This window comes from Podarcis pityusensis, assembly GCF_964106645.2.
Source record: "Podarcis pityusensis genome assembly, chromosome: 14".
In the NCBI taxonomy this organism is placed as follows: domain Eukaryota; kingdom Metazoa; phylum Chordata; class Lepidosauria; order Squamata; family Lacertidae; genus Podarcis; species Podarcis pityusensis.
In genome coordinates this window covers 18,301,711-18,317,024 of record NC_138039.1, presented here as the reverse complement: position 1 = coordinate 18,317,024, position 15,314 = coordinate 18,301,711, and the positions used below count along the sequence as shown (strand labels likewise).

At 45.5% G+C, this 15,314-nt stretch overlaps 1 protein-coding gene across 7 annotated transcripts in view; it reads left to right on the top strand.

Moving 5' to 3' along the window:
• Nucleotides 1-15,314, top strand: part of RAB11FIP3 (RAB11 family interacting protein 3) — an 85,776-nt gene that overhangs the window by 56,586 nt on the left and 13,876 nt on the right. For 3 of the 7 annotated variants that reach the window (XM_080981951.1, XM_080981946.1, XM_080981945.1), the window contains 3 exons: nucleotides 4,368-4,544; nucleotides 10,541-10,675; nucleotides 14,927-14,962. In XM_080981951.1, the coding sequence (XP_080838077.1) occupies nucleotides 4,368-4,544; nucleotides 10,541-10,675; nucleotides 14,927-14,962 (348 nt within the window). The remainder of the gene's footprint in view (nucleotides 1-4,367; nucleotides 4,545-10,540; nucleotides 10,676-14,926; nucleotides 14,963-15,314) is intronic. The other 4 variants (XM_080981949.1, XM_080981948.1, XM_080981947.1 and 1 more) reach the window with 3 other exon arrangements.

Below are 15,314 nucleotides of genomic sequence, written 5' to 3'. Positions count from 1 at the left end.
ATTATTATTGCCATCATCAATCATTACAGGAACAGATTCCTTTCAAGCCTTTCATTTCCATATTTTGCATTCCAGTGCTTAACAAAGCAAGTCCATCTCCCGACCAGATGGCTCTTCCACAGTCTGCCTTCTCTCCCTTGGATGGAGCGGCGCAGTTTATCCATTTCTGCCAGCTCCAGACATTTTAATAACCATTCCCATTCAGCTGAAATTGGTTGACATTTCCACTTTCCAGCCCACACTTATTTTTGCTGCCATCCACATGATCCTAACTGATCTATGGGAATGTTGCTCTCAGTCAAAATGGCAGGAATGATTATTATGATGGCTTCTCACGAGAGCCCAGGGCAATTGTCAGTGCAGCAGCATACAATAATAATAGACAATTTTTTATAATAGCGTGTCTTAATTATTTAGAGCTGCCTTGGAATGCCCCCCCCCCACACACTTTTTAGTGTGGACAAACTAAATAATTTTTTTAAAACAACAACAACCCAAAACTTGATGGACACTCTGTGCCATCTATTTCTAATATGCTAGTGGTCATTCCTAGAGTATGACTATATACCTGTTGATAAAAATGCTCCCCTTTCTATGTTACAAACTATAGTTCATCCAGATGGGCACTTCCTTATTTTGTTGACAAGGATCTGAAAGATGGCATTGGATATAGTAAATATATATGGTCCAAATTTGAACTCTCCTAGAATTCCCTGAATATGAGCTATTTGACTGATTAGACATATGAACAGAAGCAGAAATTGGGCCTTTTGCATAACTGGCCTTGCCTTGATCTTGACATGGATTTCCCTCCCGTAAGATTGGCTTGACCACTTCTCTCTCGCTCTTCCCCTCCCTCCCTCACTGGGGCTTACTAGATTTTAATATCTACTTTCCTCCAATATTTCCTTCCTGCACTGGGGTCTTGATCCCCTCTTCCTTATTTCTGTTTTGCTGGTGGTCAGAAGATCTTCTCCTTGTTGATGTCCAGAGATTTGACTCCCATCTTGCCGCCTTCTGCTCATGCACTTCCCTTGTTTTTAGTGCGTTAGGGCTCTTTACCAAAATAGGGACACATTCCTCTCCCTTTCCAGAAGCTTACTTACCATGGCCAGTATTTTTGAGCCATCAAACAGGCTAAACAGGAATGTTTCAAAATTTCTTCTGAAAGTCAGTAATGAGGGAGGGCACTCCACAGATGGGGAACCACCGCTGAAAGGGCCCTGTCACAGGTGAACACCAGCTGAGCAGCAACTGGAAGTGACACCACCAACAGAGTGGTACCGCTGCTGCCAGAGGAGAGGTCACTAGTTCCTTGTGTAGTGTATTTATTTTTACTCTCTTCCTCAAATATCAAAATTAAACCCAAGTTGTGAGCCCAGTTTAGATGACCGATTTTGCTGATTTTACTTATTTCTTTTGAAGATTGCTTCCCAGAATTTTGTAATCTTTTCATAACACTAGCATGCAATTACACACCCAGACCCCACAGATACACACAAACCTTAAAACACAATGGAGCAAATCCCAAAAGTAGCATAATTGTATATTATCCTTGGGCAGTGCTTGTAGCTTTTTCATCATGTGTACTTTGTTTTGGAGTACTTCAATCTGAATCTCTGTATTGCCTTTGCTTTGGGGAATTTTTCATCAGCAGCGAGGAACACAGCCTCACTCCTCCTCCTGTTTCCTGGATGATAGCACGACTGTTCCGTCTGTTAACACAAAATGCGCACACACTTTTGCATCCCTAGAATTGCTGATAACTCTGGGTTTCCTGTTTTTGAATTAAGGAAGGACCAGTGTCACGAATTCTCATCCACACAGAGGTGCAGGGGTTTGGTCCTTTTTTTTTAAGCCACTTCTTACTCTGATTTAGAAATTATATTTGAAGAGCCTTTCCAAGTCTTTAAAGTTCTTCAGTCCTGAAAGACCTGCAGCTCACCTAAAGATTCAACCTCATTTACCTTGCAAAGTGGGTGGCCCTTAGGCCCATTTTCCAGTCAGGGAAGTGAGGCTGCAGGACCACGTCCCAAGACCTGTCCAGTGACAACTCAGCTAGTTTAAAATGGCAAACGAGGACTCGCATCTGTGACTCTGTCTGCTAGTCTGTGCACCCATGTGCAAATGGCATGCTTTTTGTTACAGGATGCTGGTATCTGTGAAATAAGCCTGGCGTCTGTGCCTTTGACAAGTTACACTGCTTAAAAGTGTGTTCCTGGGCCCTTAATAGGATTATGCGGTCCTAAATGCCGCAACACTTTAATATGTGGGTTGGCTGTGCAGCTGAAAATATTTTACCGTTGATTCAGCCGCCTCTTAGATTGGTTGCCTGCCATACAGCCACTGCCTTATTGTATGCACTTTCTACAAAGGACATAAGTTTTGCTTGGCCCAGCTATATTTGCGTTGTGCTTGGGCATTCACAGCACCTTCTGCAACGCTGGGTCTGTGCAGATTTGCAGCCTTGGGTGTATGCATGTAAGCACTGCCATGTGTCACGTGCCTTGGCCTTGTGTGAATGCACAGCTTGAGTGGTGTACTCCAAGGCAGAGCAGTGATTGGTTTGGTCGCCAAACTAAAACAAGGAAGAGGGGAGGATTGCATCCAATGTAAGAGTCCTGCTGCATCAGGCCAAAGGTCCATTGAATCCAGCATTGTTCCCATAATAGCCAGCCAGATGCCATTCTGCCATCTGCAGAAGACTCCATGCAGGCCCCTGGCTCTCCCTGCATTTCGCACTCTGCTGGCTGAGGCTGATGGGACTATGAGTCCAATGCAGCTGGAAGGCACCAAGTTCATAAAAGCTCCCTTTTAGCTTGCAGCAATCACCGCTGCTCCTGTTAACCAAGTCAGCCCAAAATATTTATCTACTGGCAGACCCCGTAAGTGGCATTGCTCAGGCATTGCTAAGAAAGCATAAAATCAACACCGTTGCTTTGATCAGTTCAGTCTGCCGCCTTGGTTCAAAATGATGTGCAACCGTATCCAAACACTGACAGAAACCTGTTCTTTGATCTCGGGGATCATCATGCAAAATTTGATTATGATATCTTAAGAGGTGCTGAAGTGCGTAGTGAATGAATGAACTAACAACTTTCCAAAATATATAGTAATGTAAAGGTAAAGGGACCCCTGACTATTAGGTCCAGTCGTGGCTGACTCTGGGGTTGCGGTGCTCATCTCGCTTTATCGGCCGAGGGAGCTGGCGTACAGCTTCCGGGTCATGTGGCCAGCATGACTAAGCCGCTTCTGGCGAACCGGAGCAGCGCACGGAAACGCCGTTTACCTTCCCGCGGGAGTGGTACCTATTTATCTACTTGCACTTTGACGTGCTTTCGAACTGCTAGGTTGGCAGGAGCAGGGACCGAGCAACGGGAGCTCACTCCGTCGCGGGGATTCGAACCGCTGACCTTCTGATCAGCAAGTCCTAGGCTCTGTGGTAAACCACAGCGCCACCCACGTCCCTTGCCAAGGGATTAGGGATAGAAAAATGGAAGGATTTCTGGCGGAAATGACTGGCAGAATCCGAGACCAGGGAGAAGAGTCGGTGAAAGAAGACTGGAAGAAATTTAAAGACTATTTACAGAAATATTGCAAAATTAAGGAATCTTAGAAGGATGTTGGATAGAAACTAAGAGGTTTTTAGCTGTAATGCTTTAAGAGATATGAAAAAAGGTTAACAATTGGGTAAAAGTTTAATGGTAAGGATTTGCTGAACTAACAAACTGAACTGGAATACAAAAAAGGGAGGTATGAGGAGGTCCGGGGAAATAAGTGTAGGGAAGATAGGTTTGGAAAATCAATGTCCTTTTAACTGTTTTATTTTGTATGTTTCCTTTTTATTCTCTATTTTTTTGTTATATTTTAAAAACGTTATTCTTTTTTTGTACTCTGTATTTTTTTTTTTTGTATTTCTTGAAACTTTAATAAATATCTTTAAAAAAAAAGAAAGAAAGAAAAATGGAAGGATTTCTATGCCATCGGGTGTAACTGTGGGATTCACTGCTGCAGGAAGTGATGGTGATGGCCATGTGCAGACTTTGGTGGCTTTAAATAATGGGAAGCCAATTTGTAGATGATACAGGTCAAGAATAGGGAGCCTCAGGCTTGGATCCTCAATGCCATTGTGGTGAAGCCACATGATAAATGTAATAATACATAAATGATTACATAATGACTGATAAATGTCATAAATAATAATATTGTGGTCCTTTGGCAGCAAAAAAATGCAGGCAGCAGTTTTGAGCATGACTCCATCAATGCCGCTCTCTGCAGGGGTGTGGCCGTCATTTGTTGGAAGCGGTGGGTGTGGTGAACTCCTTGATTCCTTCTCTTGAGATACTGACTTCCCTTTCCACCAACAGATCTCACCCTCATGACCTTCCTTTGACCTCGGACATTAACAATCACTCCATCGTCACCGTAATTAGCGGGGAGGAGCACTTTGAGGACTACGGGGAAGGGAATGAGGTGGATCTCTTCTCAGACAGCTTGTGCAACGGAGAAAGTGGCTTCAGCAGTTCATCCTTCCTCTCTCCCAGGTAAGATGGCCAGAACCTGTGTCTCATGTTGCTGCATTTTGAGCGTTTCTCAACTGGCTGGTGCCTGTCTCTAAGCTTCTTCCGTAGCCTATCTTCAGCACCACCACCACTGGTTGCGGTGTCGAAAATAACTGTTGCAGATAACTCTGGTTATATGTCTTTGAGCCAGCCGCTAAACCAACCTTTCCCAATATGGTGCCCTCAATAAAGTTGGACTACAACTCCTATCAGCCCTAGCCAGCATGCCAAGCAAGTTGAAGCTGATAGGAGTTGTAGTCCAGCAACATCTGGAGGGCACAGGTTGGCAAAGGCTGCAGTAAACATTGGCCGGAGGGAAATCTATTAGAGCTGTGCAGTTAGCAGTATTGGTGAACAGTCATAAGATTGCTCCAGCACACGGCTTCCAGTTCTGCTCTGCTTTAATGGAGGCAGGCCCCATGACAGCAGGAGATCGTTGGTGAAGGAAAAACAAGGATGATTAAGTGTAATTATCCTTGCAAATCCCCCCCCCCCCCAGGGACAGGGGGAATGGGCTTTACTCGCAGTTCATCTCGGTATCTGGCTCTCGCTCTGGCAAGGAAAGCACTTTGCCTGTCGAAAACCCTCCAACGCTGCCATTAAGAAGCAGAGGTTCTCCTGTTAGAGTTTAATTGAACTAAAGTACAGGCGCATGCTAGAAGAGATGAGATCACAAATTCCAGAGCCAACCCAACTGCAAGGACTTTAAAGTTTGAACTTGAGATAAGACTTCATTCGGTGCAAAAGACAGGGGGAGGGGAGCCTACAGTTTCTTTATTTAAAGTTTTCTTCTCTACATTTATGATTCGGCAACCCTCCTCTGAACATTAGTTCAAATTATATTTGTACAAGCAAGGATGGAAGAAATTGGATTATAAATACGGAATATAACATCAAACGAAACTGTGAGTGTAAAAAAAGCAAAAAGGGAGGAAAGCTCTATTTTGCAAAAGGTTTATGATGGAAACTTAGAGCTGATTCTTCCCCATTCTTTATTGTTTAAAGTGAACTGAATAACGCTAAGAGGACTTGGAATTTAATTTAATTGGAAGTATAATTGCTCATATATCTTCAGTTGGAAGGAAGGATGAAAGGAGTCTGTGAACTGCCAAGGAACTGATAAGGTTTTTATTGAGTCATCTACAGCTTGACAGATCACTCTTCTTCCCAGGCTGAGAGGAAAAATGGTGACAACAGGTTATTTATTGGGACAGAGTGACTTTTGCAGCTGTTGTTAAAGTTACAAAACAGTGAAGCACGGGACAGGGTGAGGGAGAAATTTCTGGAACAACGATGGGATATCAGCTCCGTCCAAGGCATGATGGATAACAACAACAACTGGGGGAAAGAAAGACATAACATCTTACGAGGACAGGAAGAAACACCATGGACAGAATAATTGCCACACACAGGAAGAACAAGAATAAAGCTTGAGTTCCTCACTTGTAGTTTTATAAATCATTTAATGTGTCAACACAAATAGAAGTTATTAATACTGCAGCTGTTGTATAAGGGATTATTATTATGACCGGAATGTAATTGAAATTAATAAGATTTTGGAACGCAGAAATAATGCAAATAATCAATCCATCAAATCCAACATGCAGGGGCCTACTTCATCTAAATTATATAATTTGATATTTGAACAATTGGTATTAATAATTGTATTATAAATTGGTATTGTTATAATGGGGCTATTATTAGACTGTAATTGAAGACTAATAAAAAAATTTTGCTCCCGCACACACATCCTGATCACAGCTCCACAAGCACTTGGGCGTACTTTCAGCAGCGGCACACTAGCATATCAAACATGGGTCAAGTGGCGGATGGGAAGTTCTGGTTGTTTCAGCACGTTCCCAGCACTGCCTGGTCGCGCTGTCTCCACATTCTCAGCACTCCCCACCCAGCTGGGGTTAGCTTGGCTATTGGGTACTTCCACCAAACAGGTTTTTGCTGGTATCGAGTTGGCTTGTTTACCAGTCTGATACTCTGAAGCCGTCAGGGCACACCTTGCCACAGTTTTCTCCCCTCTGTGTGCTGAATGTGCAGGGGAATAGCTGTGAGCCAACAACACACAGGCAGCAGGAAGAAAGTGACTGTGCTACATAGCAAGCTGCATCATCCCAAGTTAGATCGTTGGTCCATCTGGCTCAATCTTGTCTGTACTTACTGGCTCTGCAAGATTTCGGAGAGAACTCTTGCCCCGTTCTACCTGGAGTTTTAAGCTGACAGCATCCACACGAAAAGCAGAGGTGCTCTCCTTCTGCAAACATAGGAAGGTGCGTTGCACTGAGTCAGACCATTGATCCATCTTGCTTGGTATTGTCTACACTGACTCGCTGCAGATTTCCAGAGTTTCAGAGAAGGGTCCTTCCCAGCCTGACCTTATGCATGGAAAGCAGATGCTCTACCACTGAGCTGTAACAAAAAGCCCTGTGCACCACAAATCCTGCTTCTCTCACCTCTACAGATCCATATAAATGTGTCCTAAGCAGCAGGGAGAAAATGATTTGTGTGAGAGAGCGATGGAAGATGATGGGTGTCACATACCTTCTCTGATGCCTTCTGAGCATAATAAAGCACCTTTCTCCTGCCTTTCCCATGCAGTCCATAGAGATGCCTTCATTTTAGGGCATTTCTCCCATATCTGTGCAGATGTTTCTCTACCTGGGTTACATGTGCCTGCGGCACACAGGTCATCATGGCCTGTGCCCTTGGCATGCAATGGGTCCAGGTTGCCAGGTGTGCTAGCAAATCACCCAGCAGCTTAGTGCAAAGACATCTTCCCTCCATGCAAGGAAATGAGTGCTTTGATGGGATCTAAGTAAGGCCATGTGCAGATTGACCATACCTTGGTGCCAAATGAACCTGCTGGGAAACGAGGCAAGCAGGAGGAGCCAGTTTGTCATAGGAACAGAGGAAGCTGCCTTATCAGACCACCGGTTGGCAGCAGCTCTCCTGGATTTCAAGCAAGCGTCTCTCCTAGTCTCTAGCTTGCAGATGCAACCTGGGGCTGTCTTGCCAAACGGGATGCCCCTGAAAGATGTTGAGCTGGACTCTGGCTACCAGCTGCTAACGGCTTGTGTGGTTGTTGACAGGATGCTTGGCGCTGGCTAGTCCTGCTGAGTGAGCAGGAGAAAATAGGGAGAGTTGCACAAATGGGTTGAAGGGCTTCCTGTTGTCAGTGGTCCAGCAGGAGCAGGGATTTCCTATGGGGATGTGAACAGGAAGATGCATCTTACTCCTCTCCTAGCTCAGAAGCTGCCATCTTGTCCCAGCAAGCAAGTCTACAAATATGTCCTCTACTCTCTGCACTCCTGAGGTTGTTATACTTAAGGATGGATGGATCTGTCAGTTGACTTCTCTCTGCTTCTCATTTTTTCCAACCTTGAATTCAGTTCTCTTCATTTCTGCAGCAATTTGTGTGTTGTTGTTTTTTTAAAAAACCTTCATTTAAATCCCAAGTGGAAATACAAAAAAAATCAGGAAAAACAGGAGGGGTGGCTCAGCGACCACAGAATGCTTGTTTATTGTAGGATGGGGGAGAGAGGGAATGGAGAGGTGGACTCCGGAACAGCCACCCTCCATGCTGCAACACAATGGCAGTGTAGCTTGAGAATGACTTGAATATCTTTCTATGCTGAACAGAGTGCTTCTTCTATTTGTGGTTTGGTTTTGCTCTCTTCTCCCAGTCTTCCCCACAGTGCTGCCCTTACTTAAGCAAAAGCAACAGCTTTTGGTGGTGTAGTGGTTAAGAGCAGTAGACTCGTAATCTGGTGAACTGGGTTCGCGTCTCTGCTCCTCCACATGCAGCTGCTGGGTGACCTTGGGCTAGTCACACTTCTTTGAAGTCTCTCAGCCCCACTCACCTCACAGAGTGTTTGTTGTGGGGGAGGAAGGGAAAGGAGAATGTTGGCTGCTTTGAGACTCCTTCAGGTAGTGATAAAGCGGGATATCAAATCCAAACTCTTCTTCTGTAGCATTTACACAGAGGAACATTTTGCTTTGCAACTTGTGAAGAGGTGGTTCTCAAGTCCAGATTTCCAAAGCAGGGTGTTTCTGCAATTAACAAGTTGCAAGCTTTTCCTGCTCTCAAAGGAGGGAGCATTGTATTCCAAATCATGTGGAGTGAAATGGAAAGTGTTGTATCAGTTAGCACCAGAGCTTGTTCTTCTCTAGGTTTGATTCTTCATTGTGCTTTTTTCCTCCGCCTTGCAAGCTTCAGCTCCTGCTAGGCCGCAGTGTTCAAAAATTATTATTTTTTTAAAAAGTGACTTCTTTGGGGGTAGGAAGGGGATCAATTGTGGGAGTTTGTTGCACATTTTTGAACAACTTCATCTGAAATCAGTAGCTTGGTATAAGAATGCTGTTATGCATACAGTGCCAAAGCTTTTTGACTGCACACCAAGAAGTGTGAAGCTCCTGTAGTTTGCAATGGCTTCAGTTCTGGCACCATAGGTCAGCATGTTCGGACATCTGCCACAGACCCACATATTCCTGCAGGGGTCCCTCTGACAAGAGCCCCCTGGACCAGCTGCAGTAAAGGATGCGCATTCACTGAGGGGGCACAAAGAGGGGGTCTTTCCCCAGGGCCCTCCAAACTGATGCTGCTTGGCTTGTTGCTTCTTTCCATCCGAATAGATGCTTGCAGCCTCCTCTTGAGATGTAAGTTGCTCAGCAAAATAGTAGGAACTGAGCCAAGTCGTTTACTGTCTTTCCAGCTGTTTGTAAATTTAACCTTGTTTCTACCAGCTCACACCTCTGTGTGTCTATGTTTGTGTTTGCGTGTGTGTATTTGAATTAAACCTCTCCTTTGTGGTTTTCACTATTAACCTTATCTCCGATTTAAACCTTGTGGCTTCCAGAAGTTTATTTCAGTGGAGGGGAGGTATAACCACCTGCCTCTCTCAAACATATTTTAAATCCTTACTGCAATTTTTTTTTTTTTAGCTGTCACAGTACCAAAAATGGCTGCCACAGATCACTACATGTGCAAATGTTGGCACAGATCATGTGCAACTACGTTGGCTTGGGGAGAGTTCCAAGGGTCACACAGAATAGCCTGGAGAGCTATATTTGGCTTCTGGGTTTGACGTTCCCATCCAGTATCCTATATAGTGTGGCTGGGATCTGGCTCTCCTGATAATGACCTTTGCAAAGGCTTCTAGCAAGACAGATGAGCATCAGTTGGGACACTCTATTGCAGGTATTCCCAAACTGCAGTTCATAGACCACCAGTGGTCTGCAAGCTTCATTTAGGTGGTTCACGGCGTGTTGTCTGTGGATCTGTGGTTGAAGATGAGAGAAGGCACATACACCACATTAAATATTAATATTGATTTAGAATGGTATTTTTCTTGATGCTTTTTTAATTGGAAAAAAATACCAACTGAGCACACGCACACCCTTTTCCCCAAAAGCTCAGTTCAGATGTAAAGTTCATGCACAAGCACTGAAGTGGGGAAAGATTGAAAGTTGTTAAAATCCATAAGAAGGAAAATGTGGATCCAACCATATGTTAGGGAATGCTGCAGTTTGTCCTGTAGGGTCTTTGTTTGTGTGCTGGATGAGTGGCCACCAGTTCATGGAATTCAAATTATAATACGATGAAATTCAAATTAAAAGAAATAAAAGAAACAGTAATAATACAATTAAAAATCATGCACAGTGCATTACAGTTTCTGCAACAGGCAGAAAAATCATGAAGTGGTCTTCTAAGACGCTCAGCAAATCTTCAAGTGATTCGTGGGGTGAAGTGGCAGTTTGTTGGAAAGAGGCAGCAAATCATTGTCTCCTTGAAATGGCATTAACTAGCCCACGCCTTTCTTTTACAAAACACCACCTGCCTCCAAAATTGGCTACTCGAGAGCATCCGTCGTCTTCTCCTTCAACTTCTGGAAGCCACAGGTGGAATCGAGGGGCTCTGCCTGAATGTTTCCTTTTTTACAAGAATGACACACTTGTGATTTTTCTAGCACCAACCCACTTGCGGCGAAACTGCACAGCATTATCACTGACGAGGCGTTTGAGTTTTACTGTACACAGTGCCACAAACAAATCAACCGCCTCGAGGACCTGTCTGCTCGCCTAAATGATCTTGAAATGAATAGGTAACTCGTTTGGGGCATGAGACACTCTTCTTTTTAAAGTTGCATGATTTATATGTTCATGGGAAAGTAGGACTTGCATGGTTTGCTAAGCATGGGTGCTCGCTTTTTTCCTTCCTTCTTTCTTGTTTAACAAATCACGTCTGCAGTACGTACAGAGGAAGGGCCCTGAACTGCTGTTGTCTATTGTCGAAGGCTGAACTGTGAATCAGGAATCTAGTTCGAATCCAGTTCGAATCTAGCCTCTGCCAATCTGCCTACCAGGCAGCTTTAAGTGATATTTGGGCCCCTGTTATTGAAACCATTTGATATTTGGGGAGCTTACGCTGCAGGGTGGGCCTATTTCCTTTGAGGTTTGCCAAATTGGTTGGTTGGTTTATTTCACAAGATTTATTTTATATACCACTCGAATGTAATACAATAAAACCCCAGAGCTTATTTACAAAAATAACAAATTTAAAACGGCTAAGTGTGATGATGGAGCAGTGTATTATTCAGTTGTGGTTTCCCCCACCCTCACCCCCCATCCTCTTAGTAATATCAAGTCCATTTTCTTGCATAAGATAGGAACATAGGGTTGTGGCCCTCCAAGTCATACTCAAGAATGGACCCACTGCAATAGATCCAAGTTAGTTTTGTCCATTAATTTCAGTGGATCGACTCTTAAGTAGAGCTTGGCATTGGAGACAAGCCATAGGAAGTTGCCTTACACTGAGTCAGGCTGTTGACCTCTTTATGTCACTTATGGTCTGGGTCTGTCCAGGATTTCAGGCAGGGGCCCCTCCCAGCCCGATCAGGAGACACCAGAGAATTGAACCCAGGACCTTCTGCATGCAAGCAGCTTCCCTGTCACTGAGCCACAGCCCTTCCCCATCACCCTCTTCACTGCCTGTGTGTATATCTTCAGGGAGGAAGGCTGTTTCTCAATAGCAGTCTTGATCACTGGCTGCTGATAATGCACATCAGTGTCTGTGCAACTTGCACTCAGTTGACGGCCCTTAAAAAAAAGGTTGGGAGATGGAGGTGTTTGTTAGCGCTGCACGTGAAAACACTCTATCTCTAGCCCTTCAAAACCAGGAAGAACACTGCCAGTGAGAATCCTCCTTTTTGCATTTTCTCTGCTCTGCAATTAATCTCCTTTGCATGAACTAATCTGTGTGTCTGAAGCAAATGGCGTTTCTGGATTCCTCCTTGGTGCCTTTGTGATCTACGCTGGCCTAAGGAGAACGGGGCGTGGAGAATGGCAGCAGCTAGCGAAAGAGGTGGGGGGCTTCAAGCAAGACGAGGCAATGGTGGTTTTAGAAAGCAGGTTGAGAATTGTAGATGAATATGTTGGGCAGGCTTGGTAAATGGAGACCGTAGCGATCGCTGCAAGCCATGAAGCAGCTGTCAACAATCTAGCCCCCTCCACCTGCTTTGGATAGCATCTCTCATCAGCCTCAATCAGCACAGATATTGGCAAATGTTGGGATAAGCCATGGCAGAAGGCATGGAGTTGGGTATGGCAGATGGGAGGAGGAGATGAGGCAAATAAGAGAGGAACATGAGAGGCCTTGCTGCAGTGCAATCTTATGCAGCTCTACTCAGTAAGTAAGCTTAATTGAGTATGTGTGCAGGTTTGTAGTCTTGTCAATTGATCTACTGCATTTACTTGAATCTAATGTGCCATTGAATCTAATGCGCACCCTAATGTTCATGATGTAATTTGGCCAAGAAAGGTGCGCTTTACATTTGAGTTAATGTGGTATTTAGCTCAGTATTGTCCGCACAATGGCTGGCAGTAGTTTTTCAGGCAGGGCTCTTCCCCAGTCCTTATTTGGAGATGCTGGGGGTTGAACCTGTGACCTTCTGCATGCAAAGCAGGTGTCCTGCCACTCAGATACCAGCCCCTTCCAGCCTGAAGGAAATGATTGCATTAGATCGGTGTGGCGAGATCAAAGGCTTATGAGAGTATTGCAAACATTGTGAATGGAGATGTCATGTATTCTGAGAACCCCCTTTTCATACTGCTTCATAGATTTCCAGCAATTATATTATGCTGAATGTCCAACATCCCTAACTCCTTCTGGTGGATGTTCACAAGGGGAAGTCACAGAAGGCATGGTTTGAAGAAGAGATGGTGTGACAGTGGAGGCTGCTATATCAGGGCAAGTGGAGCACTGGCCCTCTAACCTCAGCCTACCCTCAGCCAGCCCCCACCTGCCCACTCCGACACATTGCCAGTCTAAGGAATGGCACAGCCAATCAGCTTTCTTCTCCTTAGGCTCCGGGTTGCCCCTTGTAGCACTCAGCAGGGAGGAGGAGGGCGACAAAAGTTGGCTTTGACTCTAGTTCTGGCTGTGCCTGTCATTGGCTCTGGCTCCACCTACTGTTGGTCCCTCCCCTTGTCTTCCGCCTTACCAGTTCAAGTGGGCAGCAGCCACCTCTGAACATGGCAAGGACGTCTTGGTGCCATGTGCCACTGCCAACAGGGACCTGCAGCCACTGCTGGCTGTGTGTGCCTGTATGACATGCCTACTGCTAAAGTACGTTCAAATCCATGTTGCCGTTTTTACACGCAGATGCCTCCCCTTTCTCTCCACTGGAACTTAGGTTGTAAATGCCAAGAAGAGGCTGACCTTTGTTTGCATGTTTCTCTGTACAGCACTGCATGCATTAAGGGTGCTATATATAGAATCTCAGCATTGAAAAGGACCTCCAATACCTTTTAGCGACTCTCTGTTGATGCAAGAAGCCCACTCCTACAGCTTCTCTGATAGGCGGCTACCCAGCTTAAAAACCTATCGCAACGGTCAATCCATTCCTCTCTGTGTGTTTGCATATATTATGTTCTGCTCTTAAGGACCAGCCCTACCATTAGGCAAAGTGAAGCAGTTGCCTCAGGTGGTGGATGCTGGCAGGTGGGTGGCAGCAGCGGCAGCACCTTCAGCCATTCCTGCTGAGCCTCCTGGGCATTCTCCTCTGGTGGAGGTCAGAGCTATGTGTGCTAGAGACTTGTTATGCACCCCCTAAACTAGCCTGCTGCCTTCATGTGTGGTGGAGGACACAATCCCATTCCCAGTGTTGAAGCAAGATTAAAGTCCCAGTCCAGGCCACACTTGCGCCAAACATTTAAAGCACTATGCTGCCATGTTAACAGCCATGGCTTATCCCAGAGCATTCTGGGAACTGTCATTTGTTATGGGTTCTGAGAGTTGTTAGGAGACCCTTTCTTCCTCGAACAGAGCTACAGTTCCCCAAGTGCTTTAACAATCAATTCACCTTTCCCAATGAACTCTGAGAGAAGCGCTGGCTGTTAATGTGGCACCATAGTGCTTTAAATGCATGGTGCAGATGTCACCCCGGTCAGATTCTGCTCTTGGAATTGTGGGAGATGGGGGACAGATGCCCTCTTGTCCTTTGCCTCAGTGGATAAAAATATTTTGGGCAAGCTGTTGCTCCTAAGTGTTATATATCTTAGCAGTTAAAACGTAGTCCCTGAAACAGATACACACACCTCTAGAGGTCAGAAAAGGTGATGCCACGATTTGGGCTAGAAACCTCTTTCCTAGGGGTGACCTTTAAGAGTTCTCTCAGCCTCACTACTTACTAGGTTTGGGTTCTCCTCTCTCTGCTTCTTGTCGTGTTTCCAGTCATCCTTCCGGCCCCTTCTCCTCTTTCTCTGACAGAAGCTCCTGCTTAGAAAGATGGCCAAGGCACGTCCAGCCTTGTTTCGTAGTGGGGCTTTTTCAGGTGTGTGCATTTGGCTTCACCTCTGTGTGCCACAAACCTTTTCTGTGGTGCGCCTGTTTGAGGTACGTTGCTTGGCACTCCCTGCACCTTGCTATCGGGGGTTCAGATGCCCGCTTGGCTGACAGGTGGGTTTAAATCCAGCAGAAGCCGAAAGTCCCACCACACTCAAGTTCTATTCTTAGCCTCGGGATCTGTTTTCAGGACTGGCCAGCGAACGGACGCGGGGGGAAGAGGAGCGGTGGATGCTCCTGCAGGCACCGCAGAGGGCCTGCTTTGTTCCGTTCCGATGTTGCAGCGCTGCTAAAAACGTGCAGAAAATATGTTGCCTCTGGCTGGGTTTAGATTTGGGGCGGGATGGGGTGGGACATGGGGTGCATGGCCTGGGTGTGCTGTGTTGTGCATTTGTGCCGTGAATTGTAAAGGATATGCCCCTGCCGCTCTGTCTTCGCTTGCTTCCTGTTTCGCTTGTTGCTCTTGGGTGTCAGTTTTCCTGACTTAGTTTTCCTGTTGTTCATTCCACAGTCCAAATAAGAGGCTCTCAAGCAAGAAGGTAGCCAGGTATGCTCTGATGTTCCTTTTACTCTCCCTGCGCTTGCTCTCAAAGCCCACTCGACAGCTTCCTTGCATGGGCCCCCCCATGTGGTGGGGGTCACTCTTTCTCCTTCCACCTTCTCTTTTCAGTGACTGCATGAGGGCAGTTTCTTTCCTTGTTTTTTAAAAAAGTACATCTCCTGAGCAGTTACATCTTTCGGCGTTGCATGCTAGAAGTGCATGTGGGTGGTCTTTGTTTGGTATGTTTTCTTCTTGTCCCAGAGGGAATTGATGAAGGTACTCCTGGAGGCTCTATTTATATTTTGCTTGGATTTGAGGAGTCTTGCAGTTTGGGAGGGTTGTCATTTTTTTACTCGTC